Source organism: Lissotriton vulgaris, chromosome 5 (assembly GCF_964263255.1).
Source record: "Lissotriton vulgaris chromosome 5, aLisVul1.2, whole genome shotgun sequence".
Lineage (NCBI taxonomy): Eukaryota > Metazoa > Chordata > Amphibia > Caudata > Salamandridae > Lissotriton > Lissotriton vulgaris.
In genome coordinates, this window is record NC_141693.1 from 300,543,143 (window position 1) to 300,568,478 (window position 25,336).

A 25,336-nucleotide genomic window follows, 5' to 3' on the forward strand; every position below is an offset into this window, starting at 1 on the left:
CGGCTCCAAAAAAACAAAAGACACAGTCTCATATGCTGACAGAAGAACAGGGCATTGTTTTTGAAGGACTGCAACAATTTATGCAGCAAAAACCTAAAGAGGCTGCCAAAACACAGACACAAGAGCAAGATCTGCCACTGCCTCGAAAAAAGAAGGTGGTACTAGAGCACAGGGCCACAAACCCAATGTCTTGTAGCCCACCTGGCTCCCCACACAGTCACCCTCTCGGAAAAAGAGGAGGAAGAGGGGAGACCAAAAGACAGATTCACAGGGGCCACAAGACACCTACCACACTTGAGACCCCTGGGATAACTACAATGTGGTTCTCCCTGACGCAGACATGAAACCCCCAAAACCATTGAAGGTATCACCAAAAGGTGACACCTCCTCATATCACCGTGTTATTCAGAGATTGGCAGAGTACCACAATCTCCCAATGCATACCACTGAGGAGCAAACTGAATTCTTAGTTGAGGCACTTGTGCGCACTGAGCACACGGTACAATACCTGCCCATGATAGGATCTGTACTGAATGTATTCAGACAAAGAAAGCAAGAAGATAGATGCTGCAGGCATAAATAAGGGTGGCAACAGGGCATGCCATCCATTGGAAGATTGGCAACTCGGTGGGGCTACTCTCCCCTTATAACAGGCCACCGGAGTGAGATGCAGGAACTCATACAAAATCTCCCAAGGAAATTTATTTATTTATGTATGTATTTATTTATTTATTTATTTTATGCGATTTTTAGAGTGCGCAAATACCCAGGAGGGTGTCTCGGCGCTAGCGTTACAGAACTCTTCCTGTGAAGAAAAATGGTAATTTATGCTGAAAACAACCAAGTCTTGAGTTTCTTTCTGAAGTTAATGAGCGTAGGAGCGGTTTTAATATGGAGGGGTAACGTATTCCAAAGTTTGGCTGTCGATGTGGTAAAACATCTGTCTCCCCAATTGGCCCTTCTTGTACGTGAAACCCTCAACAGATGGGCTGATGATGAACGTAGAGTTCTTGAATGCTCAAGCGGGCAGAAGGCTTTTTTTAGAAATAGTGGGCCTAGATTATTGATGGCTTTGTAGGCTATGCATAAAGCCTTGAATTTAATCAGACTCCTCACTGGGAGCCAATGCAGCTGTCGGATGTAAGGGGAAATGGATGTGAATTTGGGGATGGTTAGTAGAGTCCTGGCCGCGGCATTTTGCACAGTCTGCAGTCTGTCGAGGAGAATACTTAATGAGGGCAGGCGAGTATCCAATGCCACAATCAAATGTGCACTAGATGCGGTTGACACTGCTGCAAGGGGCGTAAATACTTCCATCTTGCTGCGTAGACATGATTGGTTATGCATCTTGTCTTCAAACCAGAAGTGCAACAACATGTTCTGAACGTCCCCTTCAATGGGGGAAACCTCTTTTTGCCCGCATTTAATACGCAGCTTGAAAAAATACTCCTATACCACCAAATTGATGGGGGCCTTGCAAACAAAGCCTCAAAAGCAGCATCCTTTTGGCGTTACCAAGGTATAGGGGGCGCAAAGCCGTCTACCAGTGGCAATATCTCATATCAACAAAATCAACACTACCACCTGCAAACCTGTGCCTACTTTAGAGACAGATACAAAAACAGATGTCACAAAACACCAGTCAGGGGAAGGCTGCAACAGTTCCAGCAGCTGTGCCCAGACATAGCATCATACCAGTGGGTACTACAAATTACCAGGCATGAAAATTACCTAGAACTAACTCAACAGCCACCAAATGTCCAGCCAAAAAGACACATACTAAATCCGCAGCATCTACCGCTGCTTAAGGCAGAATAAGAGGCGTTGTTACTGAAAGTGGCCAAAGAACCTCTCCCAAGGAAACATCAACAAGGGAGTCTACTCCCATATTTCCTCATACCAAAAAAGGATGGCTCACTAAGGCCCATCTGGGACCTAGGTCCACTCAATCGATTCATACTGTCAGAACACTTCCATATGGTGACATCGCAGGACTATATACCACTAATACAAAAGGGCGACTTCATGACTGTGGTAGGTCTGAAAGATGCATACTTCCACATCCCATTCCACCGGCACATCGCAACTACAGCTGGTTTCTGGTAGGTGGACGTAATTATTAATTCAAAGTGCTACCATTTAGGGTAACAACAGCCCCAAGGGTCTTCACAAAATGCTTAGCTGTGGTAGCAGCAAAATCACGAAGAGAAAACCTACACGTCTTTCCCTATCTAGATGATTGGTTGATCAAGAGTCCAACCAAAGCCACATGTCTAAAAGACACACAAAGCACAATGAACCTGTTAAACAAATTGGGCTTCAAAATCAATGGAACAAAATACCATCTCCAACCACTCCATGTACAACCCTATCTCAGAGCGATATTCAATTTAGTAAAGGAGACAGCATACCCCAATCACTGAAAGGGTTCTCAATCGCCAGAACCAACTGGATCTTTTTCAGTCAGATCGTCGCCTACCAGTCAAAACAGTGATGCCCCTTCTAGGGATGATGGCTTCATGAATAGCAGTAGTGCGTCATGCGAGACTTCACATTACACCCATCCAACTCCATTGCAGACCTGCTAAGCAGAACACAGCATCAAGTTCATGATTGGGAAATACACACTCAGTTACTACTACAATACTTCCAACTGTGGGTAACTCCAACAATAGATCTGTTTGCCACCGTCGAAAACTCAAAATGCCAAAGCTCTGCATCCAGACACCCACACTTGCAATCCAAGGGGAACGTACTATGGATGAACTGATCACGGATATTTGCATATTCTTTTCCTCCTCGCCCACTTACTTATTCCATACGTGGTCAGGAAACTCAGACTTCATTAACCTTGATACTTATAGCTCCTGTGAGAAAATGGGGTTCTGTTACAGTACCCCTGCCCCCTTCCTCCACATACACACACACACACACACACACACACGCACAATTTTGGCTGGCTTTAAATGCAACTTTGACTGTAGAGTAGTGGGTCCCTGCTGTCCAGGTGTTCGGTACCAGTGTTCTTTCCCTTAAAACGTGTCCACAATTGGTACTTCTGCCCCCATGTAAGTCCCTAGTAAGTGGCACCCTGGGTACCTAGGGCCTGGAAGCTTAAGAGGGTCCCATGGGACCCCCCTCAGTAGGACCATGCCACTTCCCCTGCAACTGGAATGTCCCTGTGAGGTGAAAAAATTACCATGTTGACATGGCACACTGCCTGTGTGCCATACCAGCTAGCACTGACTAAGATATAGGTAAGTCACCCCTTTAGCAGGCCCTACAAGCCCTAAGGCAGTGTGCAGTAAATCCCAGGTGTGGGCATATCTGCATGAGCAGATATGCCTCTAGAGTATTAGGGTCTATTCCTTAATATTGTCACTGACAGGGAAGCCATACAGAGCACATGGGCTGGTAACTTAACAACTCGAGTTCCACAGCACCATGATGGCTTTATTGAACCCATAAGTGTTTGGTACCAAACAGCTCCTTGTAATAAATCCACACTGATGTCAGTGTGGATATACCATGTACCTAGACGGCATCTCAGAAGTGCCTGCTGAAACCCTACCAACCCTGGTATGGACTCTGACCAGTTGTAGGCAGTAAGCCACCACCAGACATGTTTCTGGACCCCTGGGTAGTGAGCCCCTGCTCTCTGGGACCAGAAACTAAACACATTCTGGGCAGAGGTGTCACACCTCCTCCCCCAGAATGGTCAAGTGCTCGAAGAGGGAAGCGTCAAAGGCCTTCCGCCTTTGTAATGCTACCCCCAGCCTTTGCTGCTAGCAGCTGATGGCAGTCCCTGGTTTACACCCCCACTTTGAGCATGAAAACAGTCATGAAAGGTTTTGAAAAATAGGAGGTGTGCCCACATCTGCCAAGTCAACCCCTAAGGTAGGGTAGGTGAGGTGAAGCTCATCTTCCAGTTCCCACCATCTTGAAGATGGGGAGACCCCTCCAACTCGTCTATACACCCTCCCACAGAAGGGTGGCATAATAGAGGGTATAGTCACCCCTGGTAAGGTGCCTATTAGCCCTACCTGCTACTCCCCTAAAAAGCCCACAAATCAAGTATTTAGGTGGTTCCCCCAGACCTGGAAACTAGATCTGCGACGACCTAAGAAGAAAGAAGGCAACCCTGCAGAGAAGACTGAAGACTTTGGCTTTCTTGGCCCCAGCCCCACTGGCCTGTCTCCAGCTTCTGCGAACCCTTGATTAGTCTTGCAGCCAGCGACCTCTGAAAACCCTGGGAGGACTGCAGCTTTTGAAAAAGACTCCAAGCTCCTGTGGACAGCGGACCTGTCCAAAAAGAAACGAGCTCCAAGGACCCTGGATCCCAGCGGATCCGCGTCCCCTGCTCACTCTGCACCCGCCACCCACGGCCTTGTCTGAGTGGCTCACCTGTACAGTGAGGTCTCTCCAGCGACCCTGACCGGTTCTGACCTCGACAATGGTTCCCTGCAGTGTGAATCGAGACACTCCCCCTGATGCACCCCTGCACCCGAAGCCCCTGGCCTTGGTGAGCTGAACCAATAGTGCCCCTTTGACTCCCTATATCTCAACTTACCTCTGCTGTCATTGGTCTCCCTCCTGCAACCTCCGGTGCCACGCCTGCAGCCTCTTTGCCAAAAAAAGAATCCCCATTAAAAAGCATTGGGCGCCCAACATCGAAATTGCACCCTGCACCCAGCCGCCCCTGTGCTGCTGGTGGTGTATGTTTAGTGCTGCTTTGTGGCCCCCGAAATCACCCAGCCCCCCACCCCCGGTGCTTAACCGAACTCCCCAAAGCTTGGCCCCTGCAACCGAACTACTTACCTGCAAGCAGTGTGGCACCAGGCACCCCCTGTCCCCATTGGAAAGCATTAGGTGAACTCCAATTTTGACCTCTGCACATGGCCTCCCTTGTGCCACTGCTGGTGTAGTTTTGCTCCTCACCTGCCCCTTGCTGACTTTTGGGTCCGAAGACTGGATTTGTAAGTGCCTTAATAACCTGTTTATCCCCATAAGATAACATTGAACTGTGCCTGAAAAGTTTCTAAGTGTAGATTTTTCAAAGTAAATAAGTATTTTTAGTTAAAAACGTACTTACCTGATTGAGAAGATCTTGGTCTTAAAAAAAGCACAAAGTATAATTTCTAAAATTGGTCTGGATCTCCTTCTTGAGTCATGTGTCCATTATTGATCACTGTAATAACTGTCTTGCACTTCTGTGTGTTAGGCCTAAGGCTGCTTGGCGCCTCTGCTGCTAATAAAGCACTTTGGGTTTTACATTGAGCCCTATACACTTTTGGGGAACCCCTGGACTTAATGCATGGTATTACCACATAGCAGCAATATTATATACAGAGCCAGCTTCCTACAGCTCTCACCCGGGTTTGACAACCATGGTACGCAACGCTACTAGAGCTATCCCTAGTACTTCACAAGAAGCCACCACACTATCCAAACCTTCTCACTCACACCGTGGGCAGGGTGAGACATACCCCATACCAACACTTAGCAGCTCCGTCTTCCAATCTGACGCCTGAAGTCATAGTTTGGATACTTAAATCTATCCCCAGAATGCATGACTGTTTTAAAATGCCGGGTCTCGTGGCTCAGTGGACTAATGCATCCAAATCCCGGCAGGTCCACTCAGCCTTTCATCCATCTGAGGTCGATAAAATGAGTACCATTGAGTTGGGTAATAATAAACAATTGTTATTCAGCGCCAAGATACCCCGTTAGGGGTGAACGTGCGCTTTACAAATGCACGTTATGTTATGTTATGTTATGTTATGTTATGTTATGTTATGTTATGTTATGTTAAAAAAGGCAGAACTCTAAACACAAGGCCATTCTATGCTGCTAAATGGAAATGTTTTGTTCACTATTGTGCTTCACAAAACATTAAACCATCCTCTCCAACAAAACAACAACTAGTTTGTTACTTTTTACTGCTGCAAAAGGCGCATTTAGCATATACCTTCACACACCTATATTTAGCAGCCATTGAAGCGTATCTACAAAACAGGAAGCATCATTCCCTTTTCCACATTCATGTTATCAAAGCCTTCATGGAAGGATTAAAAAGAGTCATTCCACCTCGTACTCCACCCGTACCTACATGGAACTTAAAATTTATGTTAACAAGACTCATGGGGCCTCCAGTTGACACTTCATAACTGTCAAATATAATTCTTAACATGGAAGGTGGCTTTCCTCGTAGCAATAACCTCCCAACGAAGGGTTAGCGAAAAGAATGCGCTCACTATTGAAGAACCGTATGTTCAAGTGTTTTCAGATAAAGTGTGTTTACGCACAAACCTAAAGTACCTACCAAAAGTTATATCAACTTTCCATTTAAATCATAGTTTACTTTTCTTTCGAAAACCAGAAACTATACATAACACTGCGATACTTCCTGCAGGAGACTGGTGTTTCCTAGCTGTTGCTCTAAATTAGTGTACTATTTAACTGCACTGAGTGGAAAAAACACCAAGTCTCCCTTGTTAGACTGGAACCCTCAATTATATTACTCCCAATGACTTTCAGCAATCCATGATAATATGGTGGATGGACATGCACTGATGACATCACCCCTGCAGCCAACCTCATCAAGCCTACAGATTGCCACAGTTTTGGAATTGACCTGAAATATTGTGTTATGTGAATGTTTGTCAGTGTGCGCAAATCCTTGCACTTCCTATGGCTGAGGTCTAAAACAGTGATCATACCAATTTTCTCCAAAGATTCATAATTGCTGGGGCTGAGTGTGTGACTCTGTTCGAAAACTTGAATGCTTGGAATTTATTTGGGCTTATGAACTTACATTACGCTATCCTACGGTATCATACTGTGGGATTTGTGTGGGATTCTATGTTACTTATATTGTCCCTTCTTTAACCACTTTAAATTTATGTGCCTTCAAGCTGGCATTTTGATATTGTACGGTTGTGCTTAGAATGCAATGTTATATAACATTGTTCTTTCTTTTATTCCTAGGATTCATTTGGGGACACACCTTTACACTATGCTATCACTGCCGACTTCACGAGCAGCATCGAGATCCTGACAGATGTGCCCAACATAGACTTCACAGTACAGAACCGCCAGGGCTTCAACGTGCTCCACCATGCTGCCTTGAAAGGAAACACCCTGTGAGTTGTCAGGAGTTTAAGAGGGCGTACATAAAGCAGGTTGTAGTATGCTACTATTTGTAATTGAAAAAGACAACTGTCCAAAGTTGATTCCTGGAGTTTGATGTATATCTCCTTTTATTAGATCATCACACCAATGGTAATTTACAGCCAGCCGACACGTGTTTCGTTGTAGGTCTGTACATACACAGATGCTACAACTCTTCAGGGCTCAATGGCTGGATCCTTTTTATTAGGGCCCACGTCCTGTGATAATTCCAACCCGGCAGGGTAACCTTATAATGGGAAGGTGACGGTATATAGTATTCCGATATTTCGTGTAAAGTTGCAGTAGGCGACGCCAGTATTCCGCACCTCGGTGCCACAATTATTCAACAATCCAATTTCATAAGACGTAAGAGTTCCTTCACAATCAACCGAATGGATACGTGTGGTATAATTGGCTCCATGGTCGAATCACCCTCGCTACACTGGCGTCAGGGACCCGGAAGTCAATTCTGAAACTTAAAAAATTAAAATCGTACTCAGTCCTCCTACTTTGATTCTTGGAAGTTTGATGCAGATTGGTCATGTGCTAGGATGGAGAGAGGTGTGTTTTAAGGGTCATCCCAACTTTCCCCTTTACATTTTCATTGGTGGTTTCAACACACCAACACCTCGAAAACTACTGGACAGATTGACAATTGGTCTTGCCTGGGCAGAGCGTATTCAGTTGGAGCCCATGCATTTGGCCATCTGGCATGGGGGCTCCACCTTCTAGTTCGTCTTCAGTTAAAAGTCTGGGAGTACTAATTAGTGAGGATCTCTCTTTGAAAAGACAGGTAGGCGCGGTAGTGTCCTCTAGCTTCTTTCAATTAAAGAAAATTAGAAAAATTGCTTGCTTTTTTTCACAGGCTGCCCTTATCCAGGTCATAATTGCCTTGGTTTTGTCTCGACTAGATTTCTCCAACAGTCTCTATTTGGGGCTCCAAATTGGAGAGTTAAAACGTCTTCAGCTAGTCCAAAATCAGGCTGCCAGAATGATTCTGTGCCTTCCAAAAAGGCAGTCTATTAGACCTGGGTTGAAACATTTACATTGGCTGCCTGTTGCGCAGCGAGTTGCATTTAAAACAGGGTGTATCCTATTTAAATCCTTACATGACTCTGGCCCAAAGTTCATAAAAGATCTGTTCCTCAGATACAATCCTTCTCGTAATCATCGGTCCGCTCAAAAATCTCTACTGAGTGTCCCATCTTATAAAAGGAAGCGTCTAGGGGGTTGCTGCTTTGACCATCTTGCAGCCACCTTCTGGAATTCCCTTCCTTTACAATTGAAACTGAGCGGTAATCTTCTTAGCTTCAGACACTCCCTTAAAACCTGGCTATTCTCACAGGCTTACTGCTGAGTCGCATTATTTCCATTTTTAACTGTTGTGTTGTGTTCTCTCCTATAGCGCCATGAAGCCCTTGGGCGTACGAGCGCTTAATAAATACATATTAACATTAACATTAACACAGAACCTTGACAAGATTTTCAGTATTATTTCTTAATCCGGGATCCTGTTTGATTTAGTGAAAATCTATCTTGAGGTTTCAAAAAAAAATAATTTGGGCTCAGAGCATTTTTTATATATTGCAATTTGGATTCTGGACTGATTTGTGGATCCAGATTTAACTGAGCCATAGCATTAAATGTTTTTACAAACTGCATTTCCACCTTTTAGGGCATCATGGCAAAATATACCAGATATTTATCATTACCCAACTCATTTCGTTTACCTCAGAAAAATTAAAGGCTTTGTAGACCTGTTGGAATTCAACCGGCGATCATGAGGTCAAACACTGACCCATGGAGTGCATGTCAGTTCTGTCAGATCCAGCTTACTGAGGTAGGATTTGAGCATTTTTTGACCCCCATCAGCTACTTCAAAATTCACAATGCTCTGTAAGTAGACCCCGTTCTTAACCTTCTGTTGAAGTCATATAGTGTGGCTGGCTGTGAACACTCGACCTAGAGGGATGGCTGGGGCGGTATCCATTGGGATGAAATAGTCACATTTTATATAGAAAAATGTACACAGTTATTTTGAACGCGAACAAAACACTAGATTCAAAGAAAAATGCAGGCCAGCTCTGTGTTTATGCTGTTCATGATTACTAGGCATGTGGCATGGCATGAGGTAACGTGTTGCATCCAGAACCACAGGGTAATTTGTATGATTACAAAATGTAAGATTTTAATTGAAAAATATTTCTAGAGCTACGTTTTGTCTTCTAGGATTGCATATTAACCTATGACATAAACATTCAGCAAATTCTCAGTAGAACAACTATTTTGAAGCAGCTTTATGTTTATGATCTTAAACCTAAAGTCCAAGAACTCTTGCCAATTATCATTGGCCACGCAAGATTAACCACTGTGCAATTCTCTTACCTTGTGTGACGTAACTAGCTAGGATGGTATCACAGATGGCACCCGAAACAATATCACCAATAACATCACAGACTGTGCATGCCATTCTCTATCTGTGCAATTACCTCCATATTTAGCGTCCAGAGAGTGCTGGATGAGTCAGAATCAGGGTACCCTAAAGATACTGGATGGATTGTGGGTGGTCCTTGTGTACAGAGAGGAAGATACAAAGCACTGCTGTAGCTCTACAAGCCAGGCTAGTTTCAGTCTGTTATCCAGCCAAACAATACATTATAGCATCTTCCATGTAGATTTATCAGTCAGTCAGGCATTCTGCAGGTGGCAGAAGGTCATCTCATCTACTCCTCTGCTGTGGTCGCAACAGCAAGGTTTCGCAGAGAACCTGGCTTTGCCTCCACTGTGGTCTCACCAGCAAAGTCTCTGTCCCTGGCAAACCTCTTCCCAGCATTTATGTAAAGGATATCCCAAGGGTACAGATGATGTGCGAGTTACAGGCTCGTTTGTGGCAGTATTTATCCAACGTGGAGGAAACAGGTGGGGGAAGGTTTGGATAACCAAACTTCTAGTTTGTTCAAAGTTCAAAATTGGATCAATATTAGGATGAAGTGCATTTTGTTCTTTTGTCCATTCATTTTTGTAGGCTGTGGAGATGGATCGTTCAGGATCTCGAGTATATCAGGCTCAGAATTATGCAGCCCGTCATGGTTTTTAGTTGACAAAATCATCGAAAGTTAGACTGAATTGCACGGCACAGTAGAATCCTCCATTAGAGAATGGAAAAGATGGGTAAACTGCAATCCACCTACCAGGTAACATATGGAGAGAAAGACCTAAGAAACAGGTTCCTGAAGGCAGTCCGGTGCAGTGAGACAAGACAGCTGGCAACATTGCCTAATGGTGGTAACCACCAGTGCTCATTTATGAAGAGCTGCACTTCTCTTTCATCATGAGACTTCGGCCTAAAGGAAGAGAGTGAAAAGACAAAAATGGGGTAAGGGAAAGGAAGAGAAAAATAGGAAAACATTGGTAAAGGTTTAAAAGCAAAGATGCAAGAGATCCTGCTCTATGAAGTAAAGAGAAAGGAAGTGTACCTTGGTGGAAGAAAGAGGTATGAAGTGGAATCAAGACCATATGCAACCTTTTATTTGACAACCCAAGCAATCAGCCGTGGGCTTTTAATAAAAACTTTAGGCCTCTGTACTTTAAAAAAAAAAAACTCAGCACTGGCCGGCTTCTAAACCAAACAAGCTTGTTTTGCCATGCACACCCTATTTTTATGGACGCCCACCAGTCATGTCAAATAAAGTGAATGTGTCACTGACATGCAACAAACACAATCCATAAAGCAGAACAGATCAATGGAATCCAGTTATGGGGACCTAGAGAGCCACTTATTGTGCAAAAACAGAAGTCTCACTGGAGTACATGTAGAAAGACCTTGTATCTTTCATTTTACAGCTTCCACCACATCACCTCCTCTCCTGATGGGGAGAGCAGATGCCACCCTCCTCAGAGCTGGAGGTATACATTAATTGTACCTCCTATCAACAGAGGTTGGCTCTGTTGAAGACCATTTTTTTAAAAGGAAGAGTACATTCAGCAGGTATGTACAAATCTTGAAAGACGTACACAGCCTTTACATTGGGTGCCCAGAAATGTGCAGATCAGTTCATAAGATGTTTTGTTTTAAACGGAAATTCTACATGTATGGGTAACGCCATGGTTGCCATCTGAGGCACGACGAGGCCACCCTGCTGTCACATAGCTCTTCAATTCTTTTTCTGTTTACTGCAAATTTTTATGACATTTTCTGTGAGTTAAAGAACTTCAAAGTGGCAATCAGGGCAACACTTTTCAGCTCTCAACATTCTTTCTGAAGCCCATATCAAGTTAAAAGCATGTTTTCTGGAGATGAATGTTATTAAGGTATACTTGTGTCCCATTTTTTTAAAAAACATTTCCAAACCCGGATGTTGAACTTACATCAAAGCAAACAACACTTGTAATGTGGACCGACCTTTCCAAAGTTGATGTCCATCTGTTCAGCAGTATTTTCTGCGTCAGTGAGCAAACTAGATATTCTGGGATTTTGAGAGAGGAATGCCATTTTTGTCATACCCTATGATTTATGTTACATCCGTTGACCAATTTACTTGAACCTGGTCAAGCTCATAGTTGTATGACTTTATTGGTGATTTTAGGAACAAAAACATACAAACTAGCTTAATGGCCTGGAACGGACATGCATATATATATATGAAATTTTGTCGTGATTCGTTAAGGATTTCCTCGTTCAAAAGACTATATTGGAAGTCTGTTTCATAACTTGTATAATATGAACTTCTCAAACGTGATATTTCTACATAAATTGCTCAAGACAGTCCTCATCAATTGCACGAAATTCCATAGATACACTGAGCCTGCTTGCACTCCAAGTACACTTGATAAATGATCAAATGTGATCCATACATTATAGAGAAAAAACACTTTAGATTAAATCAAGATTTAAGTATAATGCAGGCTTTGGTAGAGTGAGCAAAGTCTGATTCAATGAGTGTCTGTAACACAGGACTTGCACATTACTCCATATTCATAGTCAAGTGCTGTCTGATCATAGTGACTGGCAAATTAGTGAACAAAGCTGGTACAAAGGCCACTGAATAGACTGTTGAGAAGACATTGATTTGAGGCCATCTTAATGTGTATTCAGGGATTTCTCCATTTGGCCTAACAAATGTATTTGCAAACCAGTGTCTGTAAATCTGAAAGAGACACGTTAGTGATAGATTCCTTACCTCAGAATATCCCCAGGCGTCCGACTGGATCCGGAAATTTTTGCGAAGCAGTACCATTGCGCATCGGTAGGCGTCTTCTGCAGCTCCGCGTCCGTCGTGGGCGCCGTGATGACGTCGTCGGAGTACTTAGACGCCGCCTCCGCGTGCTGACGTCAGTTCTTCTTTTTTCCGCGCCAGCTAGCGCAGATCTGGAAAAAGTTGTGCCCAAGTCACTTTTTGACTAACCTTTTGAGATCCTGTTTGATCCATTTGTTGAAGTCTATCGACTCCGACGGTGTCGCTAGGGATGCCCGGGTTCAAGCCCTGCACTGACTGCAACCGACTGATGTTGGTTACTGACCCACATTGCCGGTGCCTGCACTGTTTAAGCCTGGACCACGACGACAAGTCCTGCTCCGACTGCCGGGCCCTGACGTCTAAAGCTAGACGGGAGCGGTCCTGTAAGCGACTCGAGCTTCGGCAGTCTGCCCCGCGCCGCTCTAGGTCCCGGTCCGAAAGGAGGTCGAAGGGCCGGAGCCCCCACAGTTCCTGGAGTCGTCATCAGTCTTCGCGGCTGGGGGTTCGGGCGACACCGCCCACGCGGCTCCCCTGGAGCGCAGGTGTCGCGGCCTGCCCCATACCCGCCGGTCCCTGGGCTGGACGCGACGCCGGGGGAGATTGCTGACTTCCTCATGGCCATGAGGTCGCTTGCTCCTCCGTCGGGATCCGCGGCGCCTTCGGGTCAAGCGGTTCCGACTGGGTCCCCATGCGGGCCGGGTGCTTCGGCACCGGCGCCGTCCGGGGCTTCGGCCTCGGCGCCGTCGGCGACTTCGGTCCCGACGCCGCAGGACCCCACTTGGTCCGGATCCGGGTCGTCGCCGGTCGACCTAACGACCTCGCAGACGCCGGCCCCTCGGGTGTCGCCCCCGGCGCCGTCCCTGGACGTCGTCGTCCCTGGCGGGGCGCCGCTCTCGACGCCGCTGGGAGATTTTTATTTCAATGACCCGGCCCCATCTTTTGAGCCTGAGTACCAGGCTGTGGGTGATGAGGTGATGAGGAGAATTGGGAGGGGTCTGAGGACCCTCTGGCACGGGAGTGTCAGTCTTCTGTGGACTAGACAGGAGAGCTTGGGGAGGCCAGTGGGCTGGACACTTCGCCCGACACTGGCTTTGTCTCCCCTCCTAGCGTGGCTACAGAGGAGGGGGCTTTTTATAGCGTGGTGCTGATGAGGGCGGCCAGGGCCCTGGGCCTTGAGCTCCCCGTCGCGGCCGTGAGGACTAACCTCCTCACTGAGGTCCTTAAACCGCAGTCAAGCTCGGCCGAGCCTCTGCTGCCGTTTTAATAAGGCCTTGTCAGACGTTCTTTTGGGCACTTGGTCCAGGCTGCCACAGGACAGCCTGTGGATAGGAACGTGGCCAGACGCCACCGCCCGGCTCCGGGTGACCCTTGCTTTCTGCCTACCCATCCCACCCCTGAGAGCCTGCTTATCCAGGCCTCCAATTCCCACACCTCATTTCCGTCAGCTCCACCCAACCGGGAATCTAAGAGGTACGAGAATTACGGGAAGAAGATATTCTCCTCCCTAAGTTTGGGATTGCGGTCCGTTAATACCGCGTGCCTCTTGGGCCGCTACACCCACTCTCTGTGGGACACGGTCACGGACGTGCTGCCACACTGCCCGTTGGAGGTACGGGCTAGACTCGGCCAAGCCCTGGTGAAGGGCCGGGATGCAGCACGGCATTCCATCCGGTGTGGGCTGGACACTACCAACTCTCTGGGCAGAGCGATGTCAACGACGGTGGCGATTCGTCGTCACGCCTGGTTGAGGTCCGCCAATTTCTCGGCCGATGTCCAAAACACACTTATGGACATGCCGTTCAGTGGCCGTCGCCTCTTTGGCGACAAGGCAGACATGCGCTTAAGCGCTTTAAGGACTCCAGGGCTACGGCCAAGTCCTTAGGCCTCTCGGCCCCGTGCCAGCAAATGGGTGCCTTTCGCTCCTTTCGTGGCCAAGGAAGGGGCGCCCCACACGGGCCGCCAGCCACGCACCGCAGTCTAAGATCCAACGCGGTGGCGGACATGGAAACCGCTGTGGCGGTGGTTGGGGTCCACGGCGAGGCCAGTCCACACCTACCCCTGCAGCTCCGCCTCAAAACCTTCCTAGTCCGTGCTTTCAGGCCCATGTGACGGTACAAAAGGGGGTGGTGATGGACAGAGCATCTGAATCAATCAATCAAACACTCACACCCAGACAAAAGATCTGGGTTTAATCCATCACCGTTCTTTAGCCCACTCTGCCACCCCAGTTCAGACATGGCTATATGCAAATCAGTCTGACCCTGTGCCTCATGGGAACAGTCCAGCCTGAACTGCCAAGCCATGTCTTCCCTGGACCGGAAACAAGCTTCCGAGGACCGGTTTCTGGCATTCCAGCCGTCTTCAGCCCGGCTTGCTTGAATCCGGTGGCAAAGTGAGCAAGGGACTCACGTCTGAGCATACCCTGCCACACTTATGGCGGCCAAAAGTGGTACAAAAGGGGGTGGTGATGGACGGAGCATCTGAATCAATCAAACACTCACACCCAGTCAAAAGATCTGGGTTTAATCCATCACCGTTCTTTAGCCCACTCTGCCACCCCAGTTCAGACATGGCTATATGCAAATCAGTCTGACGCTGTGCCTCATGGGAACAGTCCAGTCTGAACTGCCAAGCCATGTCTTCCCTGGACCGGAAACAAGCTTCCGAGGACCGGTTTCTGGCATTCCAGCCGTCTTCAGCCCGGCTTGCTTGAATCCAGTGGCAAAGTGAGCAAGGGACTCACGTCTGAGCATACCCTGCCACACTTATGGCGGCCAAAAGTGGTACAAAAGGGGGTGGTGATGGACGGAGCATCTGAATCAATCAAACACTCACACCCAGTCAAAAGATCTGGGTTTAATCCATCACCGTTCTTTAGCCCACTCTGCCACCCCAGTTCAGACATGTCTGTATGCAAATCAGTCTGACCCTGTGCCTCATGGGAACAGTCCAGCCTGAACTGCCGTCCATCACCACCCACTTTTGTGCCGCCTTTGGCCACCATAAGTGTGGCAGGCTCGCCCCAGACAGTCGTCAGCCACCTCCAGACTACGGCCGACCTCCTGCACCTGCTGGGGTTCTCCATCAATGTGCCGAAGTCACACCTGTGTCCCTCTCCGCAGCTCCTTTTCATCGGAGCGGTTCTCGACTCAGCGCAGTTTCGGGTTTACCCACCCGAGCAGCAGGTTCGGGATATACAGGCTCTAATTCCACTCTTTCAGCCTTTATCCCGGGTCTCGGTCAGGTTGACGCTGCGGCTTCTAGGGGTGATGGCCTCCTGCATCCTTCTGGTGCATTACGCCCGGTGGCGGCTGCGGGCTCTGCAGTGGGACCTGAAGTTTCAGTGGGCCCAGCATCAGGGCAACCTGTCCGACCATGTCCTGATCTCAGAGGGCACTGCGAGACAGCTGCAGTGGTGGCTCACGGACCTCGATTGGGTCAGCAGCAGATCCCTCTCCCTTCCCCAACCGGAGCACGTGGTTGTGACGGACGCGTCCCTCTAGGGCTGGGGATGTCACATGAGAGGCAGAGATCAGAGGACTCTGGTCTCCGGCGGAGTCCCGGCTCCATATCAACCTTTTGGAGCTGCGGGCGATTCGTCTAGCACTGAAGGCATTCCTCCCCTCTGTTTGGGGGAGTGTAGTGCAGGTGTTCACGGACAACACCACCGCCATGTGGTACTGCAACAAACAGGGCGGGGTGGGGTCGTGGACCCTCTGCCAGGAGGCTCTACGCCTCTGGCAGTGGCTGGAACATCAGGGAGTCACCCTGGTGGTTCAACACCTGGCAGGTTCTCTGAACGCCAGGGCGGACAAACTCAGCCGCAGGTGCATGATGGATCATGAATGGCGTCTGAAATCGGACGTGACGCAAGGTCTCTTTCTGCAGTGGGGAGAGCCTTGGTTAGATCTATTCGCCACCGAAGAGAACGCGCAATGTCATCAGTTCTGCGCGTTGGAATTTCCAAGGCGGCACTCGCTCGGAGACGCTTTTCGTCGCAAGTGGAGTTGCGGTCTATTGTACGCCTTTCCGCCTATACCACTTCTGCCCAGAGTGCTGAAGAAGATCAAGCGCGACCAGGCACAAGTCATTCTTGTGGCTCCTGACTGGGCACGAAGGTACTGGTATCCCGAGCTACTCAGTATGTCAGTCGATCCCCCGGTTCGTCTGCCTCTTCAGGAGGACCTTCTGTCGCAGCAGCAGGGGTCGGTCCAACACCTGAACCTGTCCAGTCTCCACCTCCATGCTTGGAGATTGAGCGGCGACAGTTGAGGCCATTTGACTTGCCTCCTGAAGTCTGTAACATCATTCTGGCAGCCAGGCGTCCCTCCACGAAGTCGGTACATGCCTGCAGGTGGAAAAGATTTGTGGCATGGTGCACAGCAAAGGCTGTGGATCCTTTCTCTGCCCCTCTTTCTGAGGTTCTTCTCTTCCTTCTTTCTCTTGCCCAGCAGGGCTCTGCTCTGGGCACTATCAAGGGCTACCTTATTGGCCTTTCAGCCTTCCTAAGGTTGCCTGATCAACCATCTTTGTTCAGGTCCCCTATTGTGAATCGATTTCTGAAGGGCATCACACATCCGTTTCCACCTGTTCCCTTTGTGATGCCTCAGAGGGACTTGAACCTGGTTCTTACTTTTCTGATGTGCGCTCCCTTTGAGCCACTTCACAACTGTCCTATCCGCCTTCTTATCTTGAAGACTGCCTTCCTGGTTGCCATCACCTCTGCCAGGAGAGTGAGTGAGCTCCAGGCTCTATCCTCTAAGCCTCCTTTCCTTTCGGTCCATCCGGACAAGGTTGTGTTGTGGACAAGGCCTTCTTTCCTGCCCAAGGTAGTCACAGCCTTCCACATCGGGCAGTTCGTCACCTTGCCCACCTTCTTTCCGCCTCCTCATCCCTCGAAAGAGGAAGAGAGGCTCCACCGTCTGGACCCAAAACGTGCGCTCTCTTACTATCTGGATTGCACACGCCCGTTCCTGGACAGCCAAGTCCGGAGGGATGGCTTCTTTGGCCGTTCCGTCCTCCAGGACTTTCTGGTGTGATTATTGGTTCGCAGACCCACCACCGGGGTTGGTATTGCTGGGGTATCTATTCTAAGGTAAGGAATCTATCACTAACGTGTCTCTTTCAGATGCACAAGTTACTACTTGTGTAACGATATGTTCGAGGCATGTGGGCTGCTGAATTCATATCTGTGCATAGATCGCCGCCTAGTGTTGGGTCCGGATGATTGCACATTGTTGTCCTGGAACAGTCTTCGAAGTATCACGAGATAGGTGGCTCCTCCCCTGGACTACAGTGCGCATGGGCATCGACTCCATCCCCAGATTGGTTTTTTCCGCCATTGGGTTCGGATGTGTTTCGGTTCCCTCTGTCGGAATCGATAGTTGTTTAACTTACTTTGCTCGAGACCAAAAGGTCTTCAGGACTTGCGTCAGTATTGTCTATCGTTCGGGTTCATTATTTCCTCGGCTCCGAACCGACACTGCCCTTCCGCGTGCTTTCGGCGCGGACGGGCCTACACGACGCTCCAACCAACTTCCATCATGGAACGAAGTCCATTTAAACGGTGCCCGGTGTGTGCCTCGAAGTATCCACATGTCGACGTACACCAGGTGTGCAATAAGTGTTTGTCGCCGGACCACGACGAGGCCAAGTGTATGGCCTGCTCCAAGTTCCGGTCAAAGAAGACACTCAAGCTCCGCCGAGCTGCGCGCCTGGAGGCCCAGTGATCGGCACCTCCTCCTGCAGACATCTTCGACACGGAGGATGTCGGCGACGACACTATCCAGGAGATCACAGAATCTAACCCGGCATCGGAGGTCGAGGACGACTACGACGCGGAAGACGAGGATTTCGATGTAGTCGTCGAGGAGGTAGGGGACGACGACGGGGCCCTTGCCACCGTAGAGGATAGCTCGTACGAGGAGCTTCCTCAGACTGACTCCGGTGCCAGCCACCATTATAAGGCCCAGGCCGAGGGATCGCCTTCGGGCCTTACCCAAAGCCTTGATTCCCGTCCCACGGCTCCGCCTTCCGGCCCGGCCACGGACATTGATACGGCACCACTCACGGTCCAGAAACCGAAAGTGAAACCATCGGTCTCGACGCCAGACGTATCTAAACCGAAAGCGCTAGTCGCGCTTGTCGGGTCGAAGACTTCGGAGGCCTCGGCGCCGAAGAAATCCAAGATGGCCGTCGAGCTCAAGGGCCACGCCAAAATGGCCGACCCGAAGACTGCGGTATCGAAGCCGAAGGTTAAAAAGACCGACGCGGTTGCATCGGCGCCGAAAACGGTCGACGCACATAAGAGTCGCCTCGATCCCAAGAAGGCCGACGACCATAAGAAGGCCACTCTCGACCCGAAGAAGCGGCAGGACGACCCCAAGTCTCTCACTGCCTCGCTTCCACTCGACAAGGCCAAGGGGGCAACTGCGTCGGCTCCGAAGACTGCGTCATTGGTCACCATCCCAAAACCAGCTTCAGAAGACTCTCTCGAGCCGGTGCGTCCCTCCGCCTCGTTCACTAAGAATGTTACGGAGTCCCTTCAACGCATTAGGGAGGGGGCCGCAGCAGTCGAGCCGAAGGACCCTGTGCCGCCCAAGCCTCTTCAAAAACCGGCAAAGACGCCAACGCCGATTCTGTTCACGTTGCCGCCGAAGACGGCGCCGACGGCTTTCACAGCAAAACCTGGGGCCGGACTGCCCGTGAAGATATCTTCGGCGCCGAAGGCATCGTTAGTGGTCCCAAACCCACGGCACTGACCACTGGCAGACGAGGAGCGTCAGGAAGTGATCATCGACGCCAACACGGGCAAGCTCTCTCTCCTTAAGAGAAAGATCACCCCTGAGCCACAATTGGAGCATTACCAAATTCCACTTAAGAAAAAGATGGACTCTGCTGGTGCCTCTGCCTCTATGGAGCCTGTATCACCACAAGCACATGAACTTTCACCCACTCATTCCCATGTGGAGGAGGGTGACGGCAACGACGAGGATGAGTATTCCTATCCAGTCTACTCAGACCCAGAAGATGTGACTGAGCCATGGTCTGCTGGTGGCGATCCTGGGGACCCGCATTCGGGGCAGGAGCCTCAGCTTTTTTCAGCCAAGACTTCCCCAACAGAAGACTCTGCAGCTTTCAATGCACTCATTGAAAGGGCGGCAGCCAATCATGACGTCGATCTCCATGCTGACCCAGTGGACGTCGACTTCCTCTTCGACACCTTTTCAGTCTCTGAAAAAACTGTAAAAACTTTGCCAATGCTAAAAGGGGTGTTGAAACATGCGGCAGAGGTCTTCAAGGAGCCCACCCGAGCGAGAGTCATCAACCCACGTATCGACAAGAAGTACAAGGCAGCGCCCACTGATCCTACTTATATCAAAGGACAGTTGCCTCTGGATTCCCTGGTTGTCTCCAATGCACGCAAACGAGCCAACTCACAAACTACGGGTGATGCTCCTCCCCCAGACAAGGAATCAAAAGTATTTGAGGCTTCGGGGAAAAGGGTGGCTGCGCAGGCAGCCAACATATGGCGCATATCCAACACACAGGCGCTACTGGCGCGTTATGACAGGGCACACTATGACACTCTAGAGACCCTTTTACAGCACTTACCCGATCAATATAAGGAAGCAGCAGAAATGTTGATACAGGAGGGGAAGCTTATCACCAATGCTTCGATTAAGTGCGCTCTGGATGTGGCTGACACCGCCTCAAGAGCAATTCACACTAGCGTTCTACTTCGTAGACATGCATGGCTCAGGATATCCGGTTTCAAACCAGACATTCAGACTACCATCTTGAACCAGACGGTCAACCCAGACCACCTGTTTGGCCCAGAGGTTGATACCACCCTCGAGAAGATGAAGAAGGACACCGACACTGCGAAGTCTATGGGTGCCTTGCAGTCCCAGCAGTTTCGGGGTGTTTCCTTTAGTCGCTCCAATAATAGAGGCACCTCGAGGGGTCAAATGTCACAGTCAACGCAATTCTACAAGACCAACACCCAACCTTCCTATACCAACAAGGGTCGGGGTGGATACCGTGGCAACAACGTCAAAGGCAGAGGACGTGGAAATAACAGCTCCAGGTCCTCCACCGCCAACAAACAGTGACGCCTTGTCACTGCCCCCCGACCACGCAACACCGGTCGGGGGGAGACTCCAGCAGTTCCTGCCCGTGTGGAAGTCCATCACCACGGACAGGTGGGTCAGATCTCTTATCCAATACGGTTATTGTCTGGAGCTCACATCCACTCCACCCAACATACCCCCAAAAAACCGTCCTATGTCCGGCGAGCACTTGCACTTGTTGCAGCAAGAAGTCAACGTCATGCTGCAAAAAGGGGCAATAGAGCTCGTGCCCCTGCAGGAAAGAGGTACAGGAGTTTACTCCCTGTATTTTCTGATTCCAAAGAAGGACGGATCCCTCAGGCCCATCCTAGACCTCAGACCGCTCAACTTTTACATTCTGTCAGAACATTTCCATATGCTCACGCTGCAGCAGGTTCTCCCACTGCTTCGGCAAGGGGACTTCCTAGCACCTGGACCTAATGGATGCGTACTTCCACATTCCACTGCATCCTTCACACAGAAGTACCTCCGGTTCACCATTCAAAACCAGCACTACCAGTTCAAGGTTTTGCCTTTTGGGGTCACCACGGCGCCCAGGGTTTTTACAAAGTGCCTGGCGACGGTGGCGGCGCATCTAAGACGTCAAAACATCCACGTCTACCCCTATCTGGACGACTGGCTCATTCAGGCGAAGTCGGACCAGCAGTGCGCGGACCACGTGTCCCACACCATTCACCTTCTGCACGATCTGGGGTTCTCACTGAATTACCCAAAATCCCATCTCCAGCCCGCCCACATACGGCAGTATCTGGGTGCGACCATAAACACTCTGGCGGCCACAGCGCAGCCGAATTCAGTGAGAGTCCACAGCATTCAATCGCTGATCCAAAGATTCAGACCTCAACACTCGCTTCCAGCAAGAGTGTTCATGCAGTTGATAGGCATGATGGCCTCCTGCATCTCCATAGTCCCACACGCGGGACTACATATGCGTCCGCTTCAGGAGTGCTTAGCACGTCAGTGGACTCAGGCTCACGGGCAGTTAAAAGACCTAGTGTTGGTGAGCGGTCGGGCATACAACTCTCTGCATTGGTGGAATCCACGAAACCTTTGCAAGGGCCGACCGTTCCAGGAGCCTGTGCCGCAGATTATCCTGACAACGGACGCTTCTCTCCAGGGATGGGGAGCGCATGTACTCCAATACACGGTGCAGGGACTATGGACACTACAGCAGAGAAAGATGCACATCAATGTACTGGAACTGATGGCAATCTTCATGTCCTTGAAGGCATTCAAAGTACATCTGTGCAACAAGGTCGTGTTGATCCGGACGGACAACATGACGGCCATGTACTACATTCAGAAGCAGGGGGGCACACACTCCGCAGCTGTCTCATCTGGCTCAGAGTATGTGGAGGTGGGCCATTCAGAGGAACATTTTCCTCATGGCAGAACATCTCCCAGGCACGGACAATCAAATGGCGGACCTGCTCAGCAGGCACAGCCACCAAATGCACGAGTGGGAGATACATCCATCAGTACTCCAACCGTACTTCCACAGGTGGGGTCATCCAGAGATCGACCTGTTCGCCACAAGGGGGAACGCAAAATGCCAAAGCTTCGCCGCCAGGTTCCCACACCCGCAATCGCAGGGCAATGCGATATGGATGAACTGGTCAGGCAGATTTGCGTACGCTTTTCCCCCAGCACCTCTGATACTGCTGGTGGCGCGCAAGCTCAGGCAGCACTCAATGACTCTCATCCTGGTTGCTCCAACGTGGGCTCGCCAACCATGGTACACCACGTTTCTGGAACTTTACGTGGTACCGCATCAAAGGCTTCATCTCTCACCCAGCCTTCTGACGCAGAGCCATGGCGACATTCAGCACCCAGATCCGCAACAGCTCAACCTAGCGATCTGGCTCCTGAAGTCCTAGAGTTTGGCTACCTCAACCTTCCTCCCAATTGCATGGACATCATTCGGGAGGCTAGAAAGCCCACCACTAGAGCATGTTATGCGGCAAAATGGAAACGGTTTGTCATCTATTGCGCAAACCACAACATTGATCCACTAGATGCTTCTATTCAGAACATCATCTGTTACCTGTTCCATCTATACAAGTGTAATCTGGCATATACTTCCATTCGCATTCACCTGTCTGCGATGGCCGCATACCTCCAAAATAGACAGCCCCTTTCACTTTTCAAAGTGCCTGCCATCAAAGCTTTTCTGGAAGGCCTCAAAAGAGTCATTCCGCCACGGACCCCACCAGCTCCTGAATGGAACCTCAATGTGGTTCTTACAAGACTGATGGGTCCTCCCTTTGAGCCACTACATTCCTGCGAGATTCAATTCTTGACATGGAAAGTGGCTTTCCTTGTAGCAATAACATCGCTACGGAGGGTTAGTGAACTGCAAGCCCTCACAATCCAAGAGCCTTTCTTCCAAGTTCATTCAAACAGGGTAGTGCTCCGCACTAACCCTAAATTTCTACCCAAGGTTGTGTCTCAGTTCCACATCAACCAAACCATTGAGTTGGCTTTCAAAATCCAGAGTCACTGGCGGAGCGGATGCTCCACACCCTTGACGTTAAACGGGCCCTAATGTATTACATTGATAGGACCAAGGATTTTAGAAAGACTAAGCAGCTTTTTGTTGCCTTTGCGCCACATCACAAAGGTAACCCTATTTCCAAGGCTGGTATTGCTAGGTGGATCGTGAAATGTATTCAAATCTGCTATGCAAAGGCAAAACGCACTCTTACCATTCCACCAAGGGCCCACTCCACCAGAAAGTTGGGGGCCTCTATGGCTTTCCTTGGAAACATTCCCTTAGAGGACATATGTAGAGCAGCCACATGGTCTACCACACACACATTTACTAAGCATTACTGTGTAGACGTGCACTCCAAACAGCAGGAAGCTGTAGGGCAGGCTGTTCTCAAGACACTTTTCCAAACTGCTGCAGCTGGCACGGGCAGCCGCCGCTAATGGAGGGACTGCTACGTATTCTATGCACAGATATGAATTCAGCAGCCCACATGCCTCGAACTGCAAATGCTACTTACCAGTATGCATCTGTTCTTGGCATGTAGGGCTGCTGACATTCATATCGCCCGCCCTCCTCCCCGGCGCCTGTAGCAGCTGCAGTGTTCACATATCATTTCATGGCATGGTCATCATTCACTGAGTTTCACTCCATCTTGGCCACAATGGCAAAAAAAAATCTGGGGATGGAGTCGATGCCCATGCGCACTGTAGTCCAGGGGAGGAGCCACCTATCTCGTGATACTTCGAAGACTCTTCCAGGACAACAATGTGCAATCATCCGGACCCAACACTAGGCGGCGATCTATGCACAGATATGAATGTCAGCAGCCCTACATGCCAAGAACAGATGCATACTGGTAAGTAGCATTTGCAATCTGTAAGAGACCTTAGTTAGTGATAGATTCCTTACCGACCCACCCATCCTCCCCGTTCTGCGAACCGATATCTAGGGTTAAGGTCATCCCCTTTCAGGGCCCTAGTTTCATTGGCACCAGTGTTAGTTTTTAGCATGGCTCTGCGTTTCTGGCGCGGAAAAGCTGTGTCTAAGAACTGACGTCAGCACGTGGAGGCGGCGTCTAAGTACTCCGACGACGTCATCTCGGCGCCGACGACAGACGCGGAGCCGCAGACAACGCCTACCGACACGCAAGGGTACTGCACGCAAAAATTTCCTGATCCAGTCTGACGCCTGGGGATATTCTAAGGTAAGGAATCTATCACTAACTAATGTCCCTTACAGATATATTGTTACACAGTTAATACATCGGTAGAAGATCTTGCAATCTTGGACCGAAACGTGTATTCATAGATTGATCGAAATTTACATTTATAGACAGAGAATGTATATTCATTAAGAATCTTCACAAATGTTTCAGGAACACTTAATGTTCTACATACATAATCAGACCGCACATTTCCATGCAGTGCACTCGATAGCTCCATGCACTGACTTATTATCTTTCACTTTAAAAAAAGACATTAATTTGAAGAAATGATTTTTTAGGCGGGATTTAAGGTCACTGGATCTCAAAAGTAATGAAATGCTTCATTTAATTGGGTTTTGAAATCAATCAGTCAATCAATCAGTAGATTTGTAGAGCTCTTCTTGTCACCTGTGAGGGTATCCAGATTTCGCCATATAATTATACCAAGCACAAAATACAGTAATACTCACTTAACTCAGCCTAATCACCAGGCACCATGCCACAACACAATGCATAATTAATGGAAGACATGGTTGTGCTTTGTTTTTTTTGTACAGTTGTGTGAAGTTTATATTTTAGAAAGATTTGTTCCACTACTGTTGAGACTTTGTATTGTACTTGTAATAGCCTGCACCCACTGTAACCTTAACTTCAATTAAAAACTTGTTTTCACCCAGAATGTGTGTTTTAGCACTAAAACCTGTTCACAGAATGTTGCTGAACCAGCAGAAATGCTGCCCTAGTTTCCAGTTTGTCGCAGCATCACATTTTCCGCTGAGTGTATATTTTGTGGCACTGGAGAGTAAAGGAAGCAGCTGAACTTCATAAATTGGATGCCCTTCACTCTCCAAACCTTGCCTACACTGTGCTTTTCTGGCATTAGTCCTGGTGCTCGACACCTTAGTGTTTTCATAGCACTTCAGCCCAATAAGATTTTGGGAGTTTGAAACAAGTTGGCTGTGCTTGCACACCCTACACTTTTTTTGCGAGTGAGATCATTTGTTGGGATACAGCAGGTGATCCATCAACCTTGACAGGAGCAATTTTTTAGAGGCCTTAGTATTATTGAATAACATTTAGAAACATTGAATATGAGTACAGG

At 48.9% G+C, this 25,336-nt stretch overlaps 1 protein-coding gene across 8 annotated transcripts in view; it reads left to right on the forward strand.

Annotated features, from left to right (window-relative positions):
* The window catches only part of MIB2 (MIB E3 ubiquitin protein ligase 2), a 402,179-nt gene that overhangs the window by 298,319 nt on the left and 78,524 nt on the right, over positions 1–25,336 (forward strand). For all 8 annotated transcript variants that reach the window (XM_086921481.1, XM_086921485.1, XM_086921483.1 and 5 more), the window contains one exon: positions 6,988–7,142. In XM_086921481.1, the coding sequence (XP_086777607.1) occupies positions 6,988–7,142 (155 nt within the window). The remainder of the gene's footprint in view (positions 1–6,987; positions 7,143–25,336) is intronic.